Source organism: Mus caroli, chromosome 2 (assembly GCF_900094665.2).
Source record: "Mus caroli chromosome 2, CAROLI_EIJ_v1.1, whole genome shotgun sequence".
Taxonomy (NCBI): Eukaryota; Metazoa; Chordata; class Mammalia; order Rodentia; family Muridae; genus Mus; species Mus caroli.
This window is the reverse complement of record NC_034571.1, coordinates 36,435,789-36,451,770: the sequence shown is the minus strand read 5'-3', so window position 1 is coordinate 36,451,770 and position 15,982 is coordinate 36,435,789. Positions and strand designations below refer to the sequence as shown.

General features: G+C 37.0%; 1 protein-coding gene across 3 annotated transcripts in view; it reads left to right on the top strand.

Annotated features, from left to right (window-relative positions):
- Lrp1b (LDL receptor related protein 1B) overlaps nt 1–15,982 on the top strand; it is a 1,970,757-nt gene that overhangs the window by 1,839,610 nt on the left and 115,165 nt on the right. For all 3 annotated transcript variants that reach the window (XM_029472167.1, XM_021181392.2, XM_029472172.1), the window contains exons 70-72: nt 961–1,067; nt 1,402–1,534; nt 10,160–10,282. In XM_029472167.1, the coding sequence (XP_029328027.1) occupies nt 961–1,067; nt 1,402–1,534; nt 10,160–10,282 (363 nt within the window). The remainder of the gene's footprint in view (nt 1–960; nt 1,068–1,401; nt 1,535–10,159; nt 10,283–15,982) is intronic.

Sequence of the window (15,982 nt, the reverse complement as noted above, 5' to 3'; positions counted from 1 at the left end):
TGTTTTGAATGATAGGTTTGATGGGTTCTTGGATTCAGTTTGTAAGAATTTTATTGAGTACGCCGAAGTGTGATTGGTCTGAAGTTCTCTTTTTTGGTTGGGTCCTTTTGTGGCTTAGGTATCAGAGTAACTGTGGCTTCATAGAACAAGTTAGGTAGTGCTCCTTTTGTTTATTTTTTTATGGAATAGTTTGAGTATTGGCAATTTTTCCAGTTAAAAACTCTGCTTAAGGAAAACAAAAACAACAACAACAAACTAGCAGGCAGTGGTGGTACACAGCTTTAATTCCAGCATTGGGGAGCCAAAAGTAGGTAGGTGGATCTTTGAGTTTGAGGCAAACCTGGCCAGCAGAGTGTGTTCTAGGATAGCCAGGGTTACACAGAGAAACCCTGTTTTGATAAACAAAAACAAATTAACAACAAGTACTAAAGAAAGAAAGAAAGAAAGAAAGAAAGAAAGAAAGAAAGAAAGAAAGAGAGAGAGATTGAGAGAGAGAGAAGAGAAGGGAAGGAAGGAAGGAAGGAAGGAAGGAAGGAAGGAAGGAAGGAAGGAAGGAAGGAAGGGTAACTATAAATTCTATGGGCTTGGGTAACTACCCAAATGTTATCTTTAAGTCTGAAGACAAAAATGTTCAAATATGTATCACTAGATCCTATGTAAAAAAATTATGTAAAAACACACTTACTCCCAGCTACTTAATTATTTTTGCAGCTTTGAAAAGAGATATTTTCAAAAAATTGAAAATTGTGAAAAACTCACTTAATTCTTCAGGATCTATGGGATAAGATATTAATGTATACTGTTTATCTAGTTTATTGTGTTAAAGCCTTACGTCACATCCCATCAGTAGCTATTCTTAATTTGGCCATGAATTCATCTTCTTATATTCATTTATATATTTTCCTTCTAAACCAATTGTTTTTATTCCTATATCTAAACTTCAGCTTTATAATTGTTTAGCCTTTCCTGTCTGCTCATCAAGTGAATATATGTGTGCCAGTGGAGGATGTCTGTCAGCATCTTTGAAATGTAATGGAGAACCTGACTGTGTTGATGGTTCAGATGAGGTAAAAATCTATTATTTGATTAAAGCTTTTGAATTACATAATGTAAATGTAGTAAAAATAAGCAGCATTTTTCTATTCACACTGTCTCAACTGCTAGACGTTATACATGAATATAATATCTACAGCAAATAAGAAGGACCTTCATGCTTCATACAGAGACCATCTGCACCCTAAAGAACACTGTTATTTGTAGAAATTGTGTTCATTAGGATAAATAAAATAAATCTCATTCTATACGGAACATCCACTATTGTGAATTTCCTGGTTACTTTGCCTATAATTCTATCACCATTCATGAAAATTCATGTGATGTGTTCCCTATGTGTTTTAACAGATGGACTGTGTGATAGAATGTAAGGAAGATCAGTTTCAATGCAAGAATAAAGCATACTGTATACCAATCCGATGGCTGTGCGATGGAATTTATGATTGTGTGGATGGCAGTGATGAAGAGACATGTGGCAGAGGTAAGGTACCATGTGTGTGTCCATAATGAGAGAATGGATAATATCTATATAACATGTAAAGAATAGGATTTATGAATAATTCTTTTAGCTCTTTCTAGTTCTATTCCATAATGCCTTGCTCTAAATAAGAAAAATCCACAAATTTTTGATACAAAATGTAATCTCCAAGTATCCACACTGGGAAAAAATGTCACTCAGACTCAAGTTTATAAAGTACTGGATGGAAGAATATTTTCAGACTAGATAGGCATTGGGTCTGTGATCTAGAGTGAGGTACAGTGGATACAGCCTCTGCAAAACAAGTAGCCTTTGAAGAGACCGTAGAATCTGTAGAGACAGAAAACAGTCTGTGTGGGAACATGACAAGTATTTACAAGCACAGGACATAGCCTCTGTAAAGAGAGTACATTGACTCTGTATCTGACACTGTTGCTAGCAGCCCAACCGCACGAGTATTGTCTGTTCTCTGAAAGTATCTCTCTTCCTTATGGCTTTCATACTCTGAGAGAACAAGAACAACACATGATTTACTGGATTGCACACAGTTGTTAAGTATATGACATGTAACTTGTAGCTGGTGCTAGAGAGTTGTCTTGTTGTCATATTGTTGACAAGATGAGTTGCCTTTTTTCCAATCTGGAAGGTGGTTTTTAATTTTATAATATAGTATTTTGCAACTCTGTGAAGATCATTTTTATGTAGTCATATTTAGGAAATCTATCATAACATTAAAAACAGACAATGGTTAGTATAAGTTAATGAAAATTATAATGAATCTATGTATACTGAAAATTAAAACGATCACAGGTTACATGACATCTATTATTGATCTGTTATTGTTATTTTTTAAATGCAATATTTTATAACTTGATCACAGCTTTCTCTCAATGGACTTTACATTGTAACATCTGGAACATGATCAACAGAGATGATATAGCCACAGGCTCCCAAACATATTAAAACACTCACAAAATTTGTGTAGTTTAAATACTTCTCTTTCTTAAGATCAAAGGTTAATGATTAGATAATGACTCCATCTCACACCTGACAAGGTCTTATACCAGGATAAACTCCAGTCTACCTCAGGACAGTATGGAGAACAGGGGAAATATGAGTATCTGAAATAGCTGTCTATTTGCATTTGAAAAGATAAAATCTGTGGTCCCAAGGAACCTGATTCTTTTTTTTTTATTTGAAGTGATTGTTTTCATTAGCTTTTTAATTAGATATTTTCTTTATTTACATTTCAAATGTTATTTCCTTTCCTAGTTTCCCCTCCGACCTCCCCTCCTCCAATCTGTTCCTCCTTCTCCCTGCTCCCCCATGCTCACCAACCCACCCACTCCTGCTTCCTGAACCTGGAAGTCCCCTATACTGGGGCATAGAACCTTCACTGAGGGCTTCTCTTCCCATGGATGACCAACTAGGCCATCCTCTGCTACATATGCAGCTAGAGCCATGAGTCCCACCATGTGTTTCCTTTGTTTGGTGGTTTAGTCCCTGGGAGCTCTGGAGATACTGGTTAGTTCATATTGTTGTTCCTCCTATGATGTTTCAAAACCCTTCAGCTTATTGGGTACTTTCTCTAGCTCGTTCATTGGGGACCCTGTGTTTTGTCCAATGGATGGTTGTGAGCATTCACTTCTGAGTTTGCCAGGCACAGGCAGAGCCTCTCAGGAGACAGCTATATCAGGCTCCTGTCAGCAAGCTCTTGTTGGCATCCACAATAGTGTCTGGTTCTGGTGGTTGTTTATGGGATAGATCCCCAGGTGGCACAGTCTCTGAATGGTCATTCCTTTAGTCTGTGACTCACACTTTGTCTCTGTAACTCCTTCCATGAGCATTTTGTTCCCCCTTGTATGAAGGATAGAAATATCCTTTTGTCTTCCTTCTTCTTGAGTTTCAAGTGTTTTAGAACTTCTAGTCTCTGAAGAAAGAAAACAAAGAAGATCTCAGAAAATGGAAAAATCTCCTGTGATCATGGATTGGCAGGATTAATACAGTAAAAAATGGCTATCTTGCCGAAAGCAATCTACAGATTCAATGCAATCCCTATCAAAATTTCAACTCAATTCTTCATAGAGTTAAAAAGTGCAAGTTTCAAATTCATTTGGAATAACAAAAAACCTAGGGTAGCAAAAACTATTCTCAACAATAAAAGAACCTCTGGTGGAATCACAGTGCCTGACCTCAAGCTGTACTACAGAGCAATTGTGATAAAAAACTGTATGCTACTGATACAATGACAGACAGGTAGATCGATGGGCTTGGATTGAAGACCCAGAAATGAACCCACATACCTATGGTTACTTGATCTTTGACAAAGGAACTAATAGCATCCAGTAGAAAAAAGACAGCATTTCCATATATGGTGCTGGCTCAACTGTCAGTTAGCAAATAGAAGAATTCAAATTGATCCATTTTTGTCTCCTTGTACAAACCTCAAGCCTAAGTGGATCAAAGACTTCCACATAAAACCAAAGATACTGAAACTTATAGAGGAGAAAGTGGGGAAGGGCATCAAATATATGGCCACAGGGGAAAATTCCTGATCAGAACACCAATGACTTGTACTGTAAGATCAAGAATTAACAAACGGGACCTCATAATACTGCAAAGCTCCTGTAAGGCAAAGGACACTGTCAATAAGACAAAAAGGCAACCAACAGACTGGGAAAAGATCTTTACCAATCTGAGATTCCATCTCACACTAATCAGAATGGCTAAGATCAAAAACTCAGGTGACAGCAGATGCTCGCTAGGATGTAGAAGAAGGGTAACATTCTTCCATTCTGGTGGGATTGCAAGCTGGTACAACCACTCTGGAAATAAGTTGGGCAGTTCCAAAAGAAAAAAATCGGATATAGTACTACCGGAGGATCCAGCAATGCCACTCCTGGGCATATACCCAGAAGATGCTCCAACATGTAATAAGGACACATGCTCCACTATGTTCATAGCAGCCTTATTTATAATATCCAGAAGCTGAAAAGAACACAGATGTCCCTCAATGGAGAAATGGATACAGAAAATGTGGTGCATTTATACAATGGAGTACTACTCAGCTATGAAAAACAATGAATTTATGAAATTCTTAGACAAAAGGATGGATCTTTAGGATATCATACTGAGTGAGGTAACCCAATCACAAAAGAATTCACATGATATGCACTCACTGAGGAGTGAATATTAGCCTAGAAGCTTGAATAGCCAAGATACCATTCACAGAACCTGATTCTTATTGTGGTTTGAACTTTCATTCTTGGTTCTACTTTTTCTGGCATCTGTGGAAAAATGATTGATAGCATTCCTTGATCAAATGCAACTTCAAATTATGTAAATTATTTATGTGCTTTGTAAAATATTACCACATATTAAAGCTTGTGTCAAGCCTCATCACAACAAGAATGCATAACTGGTGTTTTCTTGTGATGCTCTTGACCATCTTTCTTGTGGAGTTCCCTGCAGCTCAGTTATAGTTCAGAGATTTCATTGTCAAGCCTTGTACTATGTTCTCTACTTTGTAAATAATCACATGTTGAGTTGTTCATAAATTTCCCTAAGAAACTGAAAGATTAATCTAGCAAATTTCTTTGCATTTTACATTTTCGGCTGTTTCTGTGTGCCTTATGGCATTTGGGAATTAGTCACTATAACAGACTCAGGATTTTAAGAGTCCTATGATGTACTGTTTATAATATGAAATCTTTGCAGCACAATCTGAAGTCATTAGTATGTTATCACAAAATCTTTTATCTTACTGTTACATATATGATCAAATTTATATTTCTATTTTTGATAAAAAACCCCACTATTCTTGTAATCTATAATAAAATGATATCTAACTCAATAGCTTAGGGAGATCACTTCTCCTTATAACAACACTGATATTCTACAAACAGTATTTTGTAAGATAATTAATGTATGTCAAGAGTTCATAACCATCTTTTAATTCAATTTGTTGCAAAGATACAGCATGCCATGAGATAAGTAATTTAAACCATTATCTCTAAAAATTTGACTCTGCTGCATAATCCATTGATTTAGATTTTGAATTAAGGCAATGCATACCAGAACCTGATACACATGTAAAGTCTCTCTCTCTCTCTCTCTCTCTCTCTCTCTCTCTCTCTCTCTCTCTCTCTCTCCCCTCTCTCTCCCCCTCTCATTTCTCCTTTTCTATCTCTCCTATCTACCTCCTGTCCTCCTTCCTCCCCCTCTTCTTCATCTGGAAACTCAGTGTATCTAGGAAGCTTTATAACCTATGTTGGCCTTACACTCAAGTACTTTCATCAGTCTTCAAAGTGCTGGAATTAAGGCAGATACCAGTATATTAATAAAGTATTCATTATACTAAAGGTCAACCATGCATTCTTTTGTATTGTTTTCAGAGAAAACATATTAAATATTTATGTTAGGTTGTACTGGTTTTCATAATTGAGATTACTTTTAGATTCCAGCATTTTAGAGCTTAGCATTGCAGACATTTAAAACAAAGAAGCATTCCCCGATCAGTGTAGAACTTTGAAGCCTGATACAGTAAATGTCAACCAGTCAAGTCTCTAACTAATTAAAAAGCTACCATTGTGTGTCTTTGACTTCTAACATTCTTAATGATGGCAATGTAAGTTGAACACATTTGACATTTGAAATTTTGCAGAAATTCTTGACCCCTGATTTAACTGTTGCTCAAATTTCTGAACAGTAACTATATCTGTATCTCTCTTCCTCTAAACATGTTTGCAATTGATCATATTAGTTTGCATTTTTTTGAGTCAATTATGTGAAATCTGCCAAGGCCCCCTCATGCTATGGCCTTACTTTGTAGCTCACAACAGGCATAGCAAATCATGAGCATTTACTAATAGGAAAACAATCATATTTGTTTATCTTAATTCTGAATTCATATCTCTGTGCTTTATTATTGGGGTGTACTTAAGAATATAGGATTATAAATTACTTTGTTTTATTGTTCTCATAGAGGCCAATATTGAATTTCTGTCAACTTAAGAGGTTGTTCAGAAATATACAGGAAACCATAGTCCCAATAACCATTGAAGTCTGCAATGCACTTCTTATCCGTCCATACACAGTACAAATGTATCAGTTCATTGGGTCCTGTGCATGTGATATTGACACATATATTTTATATTCTAAATTTTTATATTTCCTGTGATTTTCATTTTGTGTGAAAATGTTAGACATATAAAAATCAATGCCTGATGATACAAATTCCATAGGGAGAAATTAATAAATGGATTGACAAATTACTTTTGTCTTTACAAAACTATTATTTATCTTTCAAAAACATCTTTGCAGTTATTATAAAATTTTGGTGAAAAAGTAGGACAGTGTTTTAGGGTTTGAGGAATTTAAAAATAACTCTTTCTTTTTCTATATTAAACAGAAGTACAAGTTAAATAAAAATTTAATATATATTTTTTTACACTCCATATTCCATTCCCTGCCCTCCCCTATCCACCCTCCAATTGCACCACATCCCACACCTCCACCCCACCCCAGCCTGTCTCCACTGGGATGTCCCCCACCACCCACCCCACCGGACCTTGAATCTGCCTGGGGCCTCCAGTCTCTTGAGGGTTAGGTACATCATCTCTGAATGAACACAGACCCAGAAGTCCTCTACTCTATGTGTATTGGAGGGCTCATATCAGCTGGTGTATGCTATCTTTTTGGTGGACCAGTGTTTGAGATATCTTGGGGGTCCAGATTAATTGAGAATGATGGTCCTCCTGCAGATTGCCCTTCTCCTCAACTTCTTTCATTCTTCTCTAATTCAACAAAAGGGGTCAGCTGCTTCTGTCCATTGGTTGGATGCAAATATCTGCATCTAACAGTTTCAGCTGCTTGTTGGGTCTTTCAGAGGGCAGTCATGATAGGTCCCTTTTTGTGAGTGATTTATAGCCTCAGTAATAGTGTCAGGCCTTGGGACCTCCCCTTGAGCTGGATTCCACTCTGGGTCTGTCACTGGAGCTTCGTTTCCTCAGGCTCCTCTACATTTCCATCTCTGTAATTCTTTCAGACAGGAACAATTATGGGTCAGAGATGTGACTGTCACATGGGAACCCCATCCCTCACTTGATGTCCTGTCTTACTGCTGGAGGTGGGCTCTATAAGTTTCCTCTCCCCACTAAGTGTTTCATCTAAGGTCCCTCCCTTTGAGTCCTGGGAATCTTTCACCTCCCACGTCTCTGGTGCATTCTGTGGGGTTCCCCCCAACCTCCTATTTCCTGAGGTTTCCTATTTACATTCTTTCTGCTGGTCCTCAGGACTTCAGTCCTTTTTGCCTACCCAATACCAAATCAGATTGCCCTGTCCCCCCAACTCACTTGCCACCCCATCCACTTTCCCTCGCAGGTCCCTCCCTCCTTCCCCACTTGTGATTGCTTTCTTCTCTCTCCCAACTGGGACTGAGGCATCCTCTTTTGGGCACTTCAGCTTGTTGAGCTATTTGATTTCTGTGGACTGTATCTTGAGTATTCTGTACATTTGTACATTTGTTTGTTTGTTTGATTTGGAGTATAAAAAAGAGCATAAAATATTAAAAGTGAATCATTAAGACATAAGAAAAATTAATATTTTTTAGTGAATTTCATAAATCATGTAATGATTTTAATAAAATTTCATCTTCTACTCTTCCCTCTAACTGTTCCTGGATCTGTCTTCCTCCCAACTGCAGATTGTCATAATTTCCATCATCTTCCTTCATCTCCATCCTTCTTCTTCCTTCCTTCTTTCTTCTTCCTCTCACTTCCTCTCTTCTTGTTCTTCTCTAAAGCTCATTGAGCTCAATCTCTGCTGTGAATCCACTCTGGGGTGTAGGGCTATAAAATAGAACCTCATATTTAAAAAACCAACAACAATAACAACAGAACTTAACCTATTCCTGTAGAAGCCACTAACTGTGAATTCTTATCTATGGTCGTGGGACTGATAAGGTTTTCTACCATCCATGCCTGAATACTTATTTGCTTGATCTTTTTCAGGTTTTGAACCGTTAAACACAATTGCTGAGTCCATGAGTTTGTCACATACAGAAGGAACTCTGTAACCCTGTTTTTCATTTTTTATGTTTTGGTGGGGAGGACAGGATTATTTGATTGCTTTGCATTTTTGAGACAGGGTTTCTCTGTGTACCTCTGACTGTCCTGGAACTCACTCTGTAGACCAGGCTAGGCTTGAATTCACAAAGATATGCCTGTTTTTGCCATTTGAGTGCTAGGATTAAAGTCAAACACCATCGCCCATCAGGCTTTAACCCTGATTTTTACTATCCTGGGACTTGTACAATAGTCTTATCCTCTCTTGTAAGACAGTCCCTGAACCATGGGGGCAGAGAGTATCCTATCCATGCCCAATTTATGGTTGAGAACTTTCAAGTCACTTATTCATTACACTTTCACCAACTGTTTCTGCAATCTATTGCACAAAGAACCTCCACTGTGAATTCTGAAAGTTACACTAATATCAAATTTAGAGATAGTGAAATGACTTTATAAAGCAATCGATAACTATGTGAGCATACCAAAATAATAGTGGTAGGTTCCCCCTAGAAAATGTGAAATACTAAGCCATGAATCATTGACCAGACTTACAGTACTAAACTTCTTCCTATAGAGTGATCAATAAGTTCAATCAGTGCAGTAGTTTCCCCCATAGAATCTATACCTTTATTATATCTATGGGCACATGTTGCCATGCTAGTCATTATTATAACTTGCAGATTTAAAGAGGGGTAAATTGACAACTTTTCTCCTATAGTCACCTGCATTGCAAATTCTGGTACTATTACATCTAGCCAGTAAATCAAAGGTTCATGGTTAATACCAACTTTATTTCTCCATTTCCTATAACCAAAGTATGTGTTATCTTCAGCAGGATTAAGGATGTTCCAAAATCCTATATGGAAAACTACTATTTTATAGACTTCTCATATATATATAAATGTATATACACATATACGTGGAATTTATAAGTAATATATATATATATATATATATATATATATACATATATATGAAATAAAATCACACACACACACACACACACGATTTTAATTGGAGTTAACCTACCCAGTGGATAATACTCATCCCATAAGCTATACTTTTAACACTTTACCAAAAAAGAAGCCTAGCATCAGGAATGATATAATTCTCCTCTAGTTGTTGATCGGAGCTGTGGCAAAAAAACAAAAAAACAAACAAACAAAAAACCCACAAAATACAGGTTATTGCCATTGGTTTTGTTTGCCCAACAGAATCTGATTATATAAGTTAATACTTTAAAATATACAAAATTGTAAATTGTAACCAAAATATGTTAAATTGAAGGTGATTTATATTTATGAACAAAATCTTCTTCTGTTATTTCTTGTTATTTTTTAAACAAAATATATGCTGGACAGTAGCATAAACATGTTTTGAATTGTATAGTTAGGAACAGGCTTTTGGTTAAAGACAAATGATTGGGAATTGTCTGCTTCTGATATTGGGCTGAAAAGAAATATAAGGAGATGAAGTAGAATTTAATAGAAAAATGGATGATGCTGAACCCTTCTTTTTGGCATTGCTAATTTTCTCAATCTCCCTTTCCTCAAAAATGAAGGAGGAAGTATATGCAGAGATGATGAGTTCCTGTGCAATAACTCCCTTTGCAAGCTCCATTTCTGGGTCTGTGATGGAGAAGATGATTGTGGCGACAACTCTGATGAAGTCCCTGACATGTGTGGTATGGTCTCTCACATGGCTCTTATTGAGATCTTATGATCTAACACTCTGATGGGCACCAGGGAAGTATTGAGAAAATACATAGATTCCATTTCCCTGTGGTCAGGTACATATAGTATATCATCAGACACAGCTTCTCTCTGGATAATAAAGAGATCACCCTTTAAAAAGTTCATGAGTCTGTAGACAACACACTAACATCTGAACCTCATGTCAAAATTATTCAGCAGAGACAGTATGCAAGGTTTAAAAGTATTTATATATGACAGATGGAATTTGAACTGAATGAAGTACATTTTTACCTTCATTCTAATGTGTGTAATAAGGGAGTTTTAACATTAAGTAAATGTAAATGATATGAATATCCAAGTGACATACTAGATGTAAGAATTTACTTCAGTTGCTGTTCAAAAAATCAATGTACAATATATGCAAAATCATGTCCATTCAATACTGAGATTTAAAAAAAACAAACAAATACAAAAACAACATAGCTTCTCTATGTTCAATTTATCCTTGACTAATGTTTTCAGGGTATGTGAAGTGAAAAACTAATAAAATTTGAAATTATCAATATAACTAATTTCTTATATTGACTAATTTGTTTACTTTATATCTTGACCATCTAAGGTTTTCCTTCCTTCTTACCTTCTAGTCCTCTCCCGTGACCTTCTCTCCCCCATTCACTCCTCTTCCCTTTCTCATCAGACAAAGGAGGTCTCCCATTTTTATAAACCATCCTTACCATATCAAGTTGCAGTAAAAATAGGGTTATCTTCTCCTATCAAGGCTAGATGGGGGACCCCAATTAGGGGAAAGAGTCCTATAAGCAGGCAACAGAGTCAGAGTCAGCCCCTGCTCTTACCGTCAGTAGTCTTACATGAAGACCAAGCTACACAACCGTTACATCAGTGCAGATGACCTACATCAGTCCCACATAGGCTTGCTTGTTGCTGATTCTGTGTCTGTGATCCCCAATGGGACCAGGAAAGTAATTTCTGTGGGTTTCCTTGTGTTGATGCTGACCTCAAATTACTACATTTTCTCCTCCCACTCTTCTGCTGGGTGCCCTAAATTCTATCTGATATTTTACTGTGCTTCTCTGCATCTCTTTCCATCAGTTGCTGGATGAAGCCTGCCTCATTAGGGTTGTGCTAGGCACATGTCTGCAAGTACAGGAAAATACCACTAACTGTGTCAGGAGTGGGCTCCCACTCATGGCATGGGTCTTAAACTAGACCAGGCACTGGTTTGCCATTCACTCAGTTTGTGTGCTCTATCTTGTATTCAGGACAAAATGAACCCTATACATTTTGAATTCAGGACAATTTGTAGGTCAAAGGTTTTATGTGTGTTTGGTGTCCCAATCCCTCCACTGGAAGTTTTGCCTTGCTACAGGAGATAGCCTGTTCAGGCACTATCTCCCTCATTGGTAGGAATCTTAGCTAGGGTCACCCTCAGAGATTCCTGGGAGTTCTATTGCCTTAGGTTTATAGCTTGTTCCAGAGATGCTTCCCCTGTTCCAATTGTCTGTCAATACTCTCTCCCTCCTTCTTCCCCCAACCTGATCTCCCCTGTTCCTATCTCAATCTCTCCTCCATCCAGTCTCCTCCTCCTAAATATCTACAAAGTCTATACTATTTCTGATTCTCAATGAGAATCGAGAACCTCCATTGAGCCCATCTTCTTTGATTCTTTGGATCTGCTGATTGTAGCATGGTTACATTTACTGTTAATATCTACTCATAAGTACATAGCATGTTTGTTTTTGTGGGTATGTATTACCTCCCTCAGGATAATCTTTTCTAGGTCCATCAATTTTTTTGGCAAATTTATGGTGCCATTATTTTCAAAAGCTGAGTAATACTCCATTATATAAATGCACCACATTTTTAACATCCATTCTTTGATTGAGGGACATACAGATTGTTTCCAGTTTTTGGCTATTGCTAATAAAGGTGCTATGAACTTAGTTGAGAATTTTCCTTGTATTCTGGAGTATCCTTTGGGCATTTGTCCAGTAGTGGTATAGCTGGATCTTGAGTTAGATCTATTCCTAGTTTTCTGAGAAACCACCAAATTGATTTACAAAGTGGTTGTTACAAGTTTGTTCTCCTACTAGCAATGGAATAGTGTTTCCCTTGTTCCAAGTACTCACCAACATGAGCTATGGCTAGCTTTTAATTTTAGCCATTCTGACAGGTCAAAGATGGAATCTCAGGCCCTTAGAGATTCCTCTGTCAAGAATTATCTTTTTATTGCTGGATCTTCTGGTAGTACTATGTCCAATTTTCTGAGGAACCGCCAGACTGACTTCCAGAGTGGTTATACAAGCTTGCAATCGCACCAGCAATGGAGGAGTGTTTCTCTTTCTCCACATCCTCACCAGCATCTGCTGTCACCTGAATTTTTGATCTTAGCCATTCTGACTGGTGTGAGATGGAATCTCAGGGTTGTTTTGATTTGCATTTCCCTGATGATTAAGGATGTTGAACATTTTTTCAGGTGCTTTTCAGCCATTCGGTATTCCTCACTTGAGAATTCTTTGTTTAGCTCTGTACCCCATTTTTAATGGGGTTATTTGAATTTCTGGAGTCCAGCTTCTTGAGCTCTTTGAATATATTGGATATTAGTCCCCTATCAGATTTAGGATTGGTAAACATCCTTTCCCAATCTGTTGGTGGCCTTTTTGTCTTATTGACAGTGGTTTTTTGCCTTACAGAAGCTTTGCAGTTTTATGAGGTCCCATTTGTCAATTCTTGATCTTACAGCACACACCATTGCTGTTCTGTTTAGGAATTTTTCCTCTGTGCTCATATCTTTGAGGCTTTTCCCCACTTTCTCCTCTATAAATTTCAGTGTCTCTGGTTTTATGTGGAAGTCTTTGATCCACTTAGACTTGAGCTTTGTACAAGGAAATAAGAATGGATCAATTCGCATTCTTCTACATGATAACCGCCAGTACCCCAGAGCTCGTGTCTCTAGCTGCATTTGTATCAGAAGATGGCCTAGTCAGCCATCATTGGGAAGAGAGGCCCCTAGGTCTTGCAACCTTTATATGCCCCAGTACAGGGGAGTACCAGGGTCAAGAAGTGGGAGTGGGTGGGTAGGAGAGCAGGGTGGGGGGAAGATATAGGGAACTTTAGGGATAGCATTTGAGATGTAAATAAAGAAAATGTCTAATAAAAAAAGAATTATCTGTTTAGCTCTGTACCCTATTTTTTAAGTGGGTTATTTGATTTGTTGTTTTATAATTTCTTGAATTCTTAACGTACTTTGGATATAAGTCCTCTGTCAGATGTAGGGTTGGTGAATATCTTTTTCCCTTTCTATAATCTGTTGTTTTGCCTTATTAACAGTTTCTCTTATCTTATGGAAGCTTTTCAGTTTTATGAGGTCAACTTATTAATTGTTGATTCTATAGCTATTAATGTTCTGTTCAGGAAGCTGTCGTCTGTGCCAATGTCTATAAGGATTATTCCACACTTTGTTTTTTATCTGGTTTAATGTATTTGGTTATATGTTGAGATCTTATCCTCCTGTGCTTGAGTTTTGTGCATAGTGATACATATTAATGTATTTTCTTTCTTCTACTTGCAGACATACAGTTAGACCAGCACCATTTGTTGAAGATGCTTTCTTTTTTCCATTGCATAAATTTGACTACTAAATTTGTCAAAAAATAAGTGTCTGTTGTCATGTGAAATTATTCCTGGGTCTTTGATTTGATCTCATTGATAAATTTTATCTGTTGTTATACCAATATCAATGATGCTTTTATCACTATTGATCTGTAGTACAGATTGAAATCTGGGAGGGTGATATCTTTTATGGTACAGTATTAGTTTCCTTGTCTTTGCTTGTTTTCTAAAAGAGGCAGATATTTTTCTTTCAATGTTTGTAATAATATTGTGCTGGAATTTTGATAGGGATTGTGTTGAATCTGCAGATTAGTTTTGATAGGATGGTCAGTTTTTCCTGTGGTAACCCTACTTAAAATTGAGCATGGGAGAACTTTCCATTTTCTGAGTTCTTCTTTAACTTATTTCTTCAAAGACTTGAAGTTATTGTCGTATATGTCTTTACATTTCTTAGTTATGGTTTTACACCAAATACTTTTTATCATTTGTGGATATTGTGAATTGTGTTGTGTTTCGGATTTCTGTTTCAGTCATTTTGTCATTTGTATATGTGGACTTTCCCTCACCTATACAGATCCTATTTTACCTGGAATCTGATAGCTTAAATAATGCAGAAGACTTCAGTCTGCATCTGTAAGGCCTTGTAGGTGGGCACATAAATTTGACCTCATGCCAATTTTAGTGTAGTTTTATACATAAATGTAACAAAGAAAGCAAGTATTCAAGCAATAATACAAGGAGCATGGCTTGAAATCAGAAAAACATGATCAGAAAAACATGTAAGTAAACATGAGTAAGCAAAGTAAATATTGACAGAGCAGGACTTTTCCAGAGAATTCTCAGGAGATCAGTTTAAACACAATTCCCTGGCACTTAATAAAGATGGTATCTGGGAAATTATGACAGCAAGGCAGAAAGCCATATCGAAATTCGAGGTACACTCTCCAGTTGGGTCCTTTAGCTATGTTTTGCCACTCAACAAGAATAAACATCTTGTTAACTGAATGTGAACGTTCAGCAGAAGAGTCATGGGATCATGCTTGAAAACAATCTATGGATCAAAATGTACTTGAGGTCAAAGGCTGTCTGCCTTTGGTCTGGAGTCTCTCTGACTGTTCACCAGGGCTTTGTTCACCATGCACCATTCTTATGATAATATCCTGACAGTATGTATATAAGAGGGCAGTTGATTTGTTTTCTTAAGTTAACTTATATAGCCACTTCGCAGAAGGTGATTATCATCTGTAGAACCTCCCTGGTAGAGTTTTGGGGACCTTTATCATAACAACTATGAAGAGTGATACTTTGCCTTCCTGTTTTCCAATTTGTACTCCCAAGATCTCCTTCAGATGTCTCCTTGTTCTAGCTAGAAATCCAGATGCTATATTAAATATATAGGAAAGGGTGCTCATCCTTGTTCCTGATTTTACTGGAATTGCTTTAAGTTTCACTCTATTTAATTTGATGTTGGCAATAAGCTCGTTATAAATTGACTTTATTATATTTAGGAATGCCCTTTTTATTTCTGATTGCTCCAAAGATTTTGCCATGAACGGGCATTGGGTTTTTTCAAATGTTTTTTCAGCATCTATTGAGATGCTCATCCATTTTTTCCTTTGAGTTTCTTTATATGTGGTATTACATTGACATACTTTTATATATTGAACCATCCCAGTATCTCAGGGATGAAGCCTACTTGACCCTGGTGGATGATCTTTTTAATGTATTCTGAGATTTTCTTTGCAATTATTTTATTAAATATTTTTCTATCAGTGTTCATGAGAAAAACTGCTCTGCAATTCTCTTTCTTTGCTGAATATTTGAGTGATTTGGGTAACAGGATGACTTAGACAATAAAATGAATTTGGAGTTATTTTTCTGTTTCTATCTCATGGAATAAGTTTTAGGAGTATTGGCATTAATTCTTCTTTGAAAATCAGGCAGAATTCTGTGATGAAACTATCTCTCCTGTCTCCCGTGGCTTTTTTCCCTTCCTTCCTTCCTTCCTTCCTTCCTTCCTTCCTTCCTTCCTTCCTTCCTTCCTTCCTTCCTTCCTTCCT